The sequence below is a fragment of the Lycium ferocissimum genome, chromosome 8, assembly GCF_029784015.1.
Source record: "Lycium ferocissimum isolate CSIRO_LF1 chromosome 8, AGI_CSIRO_Lferr_CH_V1, whole genome shotgun sequence".
In the NCBI taxonomy this organism is placed as follows: Eukaryota; Viridiplantae; Streptophyta; class Magnoliopsida; order Solanales; family Solanaceae; genus Lycium; species Lycium ferocissimum.
Genome location: NC_081349.1, coordinates 46,387,834 through 46,391,363, shown reverse-complemented (window position 1 = coordinate 46,391,363; position 3,530 = coordinate 46,387,834). Strand labels below are relative to the sequence as shown.

Below are 3,530 nucleotides of genomic sequence, written 5' to 3'. Positions count from 1 at the left end.
TAAGGTTTAGGTTTTAATTATAGCCCTCCCTAGTTAAATTCATCCCAAAGCAAGGTCCAAAGTTAAAATATCTAATGCTATGTATTGTAAACTTTGATATATAAATATATTTTATACGTATATGTTTATTCGGTTCGGTTTTTCTTCGGTATTTTTAATAAAATAAAAGACCCACCCTATTAATTTGGTATGGTTATAGATTTATATTAAAACATTAAATTTTATTAAAAAAAACCTAGAAATCGGTTCGGTACTGTACGGTTCGGTCGGTTCAATGGTTTTTGAAAAACCATTGACACCCCTAGAGTCGGTGAAGAAATTCTTGGAGAAAGAAGGAGGCAACTATGTGGATTCCATGCCTTCAAATTTCCTTGAACAATTTGTCTCACACGGCCCAAAGGTTGACCTGGTTGAGCCGGGTTGTATTCTCTGCTCTTTCCAAGTCCCTCCTCGTCTAGTGGTTCATTTCTATTCTTATTCTCCTACCATCTTTATTCTTTGATTTTATTATTACCTGTTGTTTCATTTACTTCGATTATAGTATTATTTTTTGTTGCTATTATTCTTTTTTCCCTTTATTTTTAGCATGTCTTCTTCACTATTTCCTTTCTATGCCTCATTTTGATATGCTTTACTTGAGCCGAGGGTTTATAGGAAACAATCTCTCTATCTTGACAAGGTAGGGTAAGATCTGCGGACACACTATTCTCTCCAGCCGAGGGTCCTTCTCTCTTTTCATCATTTGTTTGTAGAAGGTTAGTAGATAGTCGAGTGTCGTCTAGTTTTTCCTTTTTAGAATTATTACTATTACTCCCTATTATCTTATTCTTCGCTTGTTATTATTATCTATTGTTTTTTTTGCTTTCAGTTATCATATTATTTGGTGCTGTCACTATTCTTCATTACATTATTTACTGTGTCCTTTTTCAGACCTGCTTTGAAACTGCTTTAGTCGAGCTGAGTGTCTTCCGAAACAGTTTGTCTACCTTTACAAGGTAGGGTAAAGTCTGCGTACACACCACACCACCCTCCCCAAACCTCACTTGCCAGACTACACTTGATATGTTGTTGTTGTTGTTACCCTATCCATTTTATTGTTGTTTAAATGGAATTTGTGAGGTGGAACAGAATGCGGGTAATATTCTACATGAAGGAGCCACGGCGGCTCTGGTGGATGTTTTGGGTTCTGCTGCTATTTATACTGTAGGTGCACTACTCACTGGTGTTGCTGTTGAGATCAACGTTTCCTACTTGGATTCTGCTTTTCTCGGAGTGAGTTATTTTGCTCTTTCTTGATTTTCATTTTTTGTAGAATGTAGTACTGGAGATAGCCTCTCTACCTCGCAAAGGTAAGGATAAGGTCTGCGTACATCCTACCTTCTCCAGACCCCACTTGTAGGATCATACCATGTATGTTGTTGTTGTTGTTAATGTGGATTGATCAAGGGATTCTTAACATATTTGTGGCTGTGAATTTGGCTCTTTCATTCCTTCTGTTCAACCATTTGAAATGTACTGGATGCTGGAATTTATTATCTTTTTCCATAGTAAAACGCTGTCTTAGAAGAAAAGCTAACTAGTAAAAGAGAGCTTTATAGGAAAATGAGTATGATTATGCACCCATATTATGACTATCTTTGGCGTTGAGGCTCTCAAGTAATTATAAGAAGGATAAACTTTTAAAATTTTAGTGTTCATCTGATGTATGTGTAAAAAGATGGTTCCATGGTCTAGTGGTTAAGATATTGTACTCTGAATCCAGTAACCTGAGTTCAAATCTCGGTGGAACCTTTTGCTCTATTTATTATGCTAGCATTATCTTAAGCTTGGATTTTAGTACTATTGTTGTTCTTACTCTGGTTATCCTTAATTAATATTTGTACTGTCAGTACTTTTCTTTCTTCAATATTTTCATCTTAGCCTTTTATTATTGCATTTCTTTCAAACCATTTTTGAAAAATGATTTTCCTGAGCCAAGGGTCTACCGGAAATAGTCTCTCTACCCCCACAAAGATAGGGGTATATAAGGCGTCTGCGTACACCCCACTAGTATGATTATACTGGGTATGTTGTTGTCGTCGTCTGATGGATGTATGGCCCTAATTTCATGTGAGGTCTTTGGTATGCATACAGTTTTATTTTCATAGCTTCATTAACTATAGTTTGCAGAATGCTACTTCATTATGAGCGAAACTTAATTAATCTAAATCCTGTTGTAGGTCACTTTGCATATTAAGCAATAAGTGTTCTGGTTTTAGCACTACCAATAACTTTACTTCATAAATGCTACTCTATCTAGGATGTCAGAGCAACATATATAGGCCTTCTTCATTCACCAGCCTCTAGCAATGCAACATTGGGATACACATGCATGATTTTACTTCTATAAGATGAACATATGCAGAGTTGATTTGGATATTTAAGATCCGACCAGGAAAAACAAAAGCAAGTTGGTGCGATAGCATGGACTTCATCAATAACAATTCGACCGTTTTGATATTGAAGCTTTGGCATCTCCTAGTAGAAGGTTAATGCTATCTTCAAGGGAAGAAACCTGATGGTGATTACAAAAAATTAAGGAATTAGAATAAAATTTAATTTCATTCACAATTAGACAATATATGAATTTTTATCTTGCACCAAGCAGAGGAATTTCATCGGCGACGAACTTTGTTTCTTGTATTAATGTGCTAGCTGAATCTCATCCTTGTTTTTGTTTTTGGTTGATTGGTTATAGACCTAATTATTTGTTTGTTTTACTTGCTAAGATTACTTGTTATAGCCAAAATTAGTGCTTTGTTGATATGCTTTTTTGCATATATTATAGGGCTGTATGGTGTGATTCCAATTTTCAAAAGGATACGATGCAATATCCTCATTCAACCATTGTTTAATCAGGAGGAAATCGAACTTGAAGTCAAAGTATTACGTGTTGGGAAGGAAATTGCTGATGTCAGTGTTGAGTTGAGGAAGAAAAAGACGGGGAAGATAGTTGCACAAGTCCAAGTACTTGGCTGTCAATAGTAAGCTTTGACTAATTTTGCATGTATTGCGCGACTGAACATTCACGTACAGAATCACTTTTATAAGTAAATTACAAATGAAAACCTTTTACTGCTTTAGTAAGTTCAGTTACATTAATCTTGTATTACAAAAGTTTGCTTTTAATGTGAAGCTAGGTCCTCGCTGAATGGATATTTGATCTGCTGAAGAGGTCTCTCGACAACATATGGCTTCTCCATTTGGGGCCTATAAAAAAAATTCCATGCATTCAAATCTTGAACGGGGCTGCGGAATACATGAAATGGGTAATATGATTGAGACTGATACTCTTTTCTTGAGGCGTAAATTGCTATAGCAGTATAGGTTCACGGTATTGCATGTATTCAAAAATCGCCGTCCAACGAAATTTTGCACAATCGAAAAATTAAAATCTGCACAAAGGCTAACATCTGGAAGAAAGCTGTTCTTTGTTACTGGTACCAAAATCTAAAGTTGTGAGCTTGGACAAATAAAGCTAATAAATCAGC

General features: G+C 35.7%; 1 protein-coding gene and 1 non-coding gene across 2 annotated transcripts; both read left to right on the top strand.

Moving 5' to 3' along the window:
- Nucleotides 1-355: 355 nt before the first annotated feature.
- Nucleotides 356-3,024, top strand: LOC132067014 (uncharacterized). Its single transcript, XM_059460182.1, has 3 exons — nt 356-460; nt 1,129-1,272; nt 2,899-3,024. Exons 1-3 carry the CDS (start codon nt 356-358, stop codon nt 3,022-3,024), a joined length of 375 nt encoding a protein of 124 aa, XP_059316165.1.
- Nucleotides 1,720-1,791, top strand: TRNAQ-CUG (transfer RNA glutamine (anticodon CUG)). The gene has a single exon. It is a non-coding gene; the product is annotated as a tRNA-Gln (tRNA).
- Nucleotides 3,025-3,530: the final 506 nt, after the last annotated feature.

Excerpts from the sequence above, each read along its gene's own strand:
- LOC132067014 (XM_059460182.1), top strand. The coding sequence starts at position 356 with ATGCCTTCAAATTTCCTTGAACAATTTGTCTCACACGGCCCAAAGGTT. Across the intron at positions 461-1,128 it reads AAGTCCCTCCTCGTCTAGTG|AATGCGGGTAATATTCTACA; the intron begins GTTCATTTCTAT and ends GAGGTGGAACAG. Across the intron at positions 1,273-2,898 it reads TGGATTCTGCTTTTCTCGGA|GAGGAAATCGAACTTGAAGT; the intron begins GTGAGTTATTTT and ends TTGTTTAATCAG.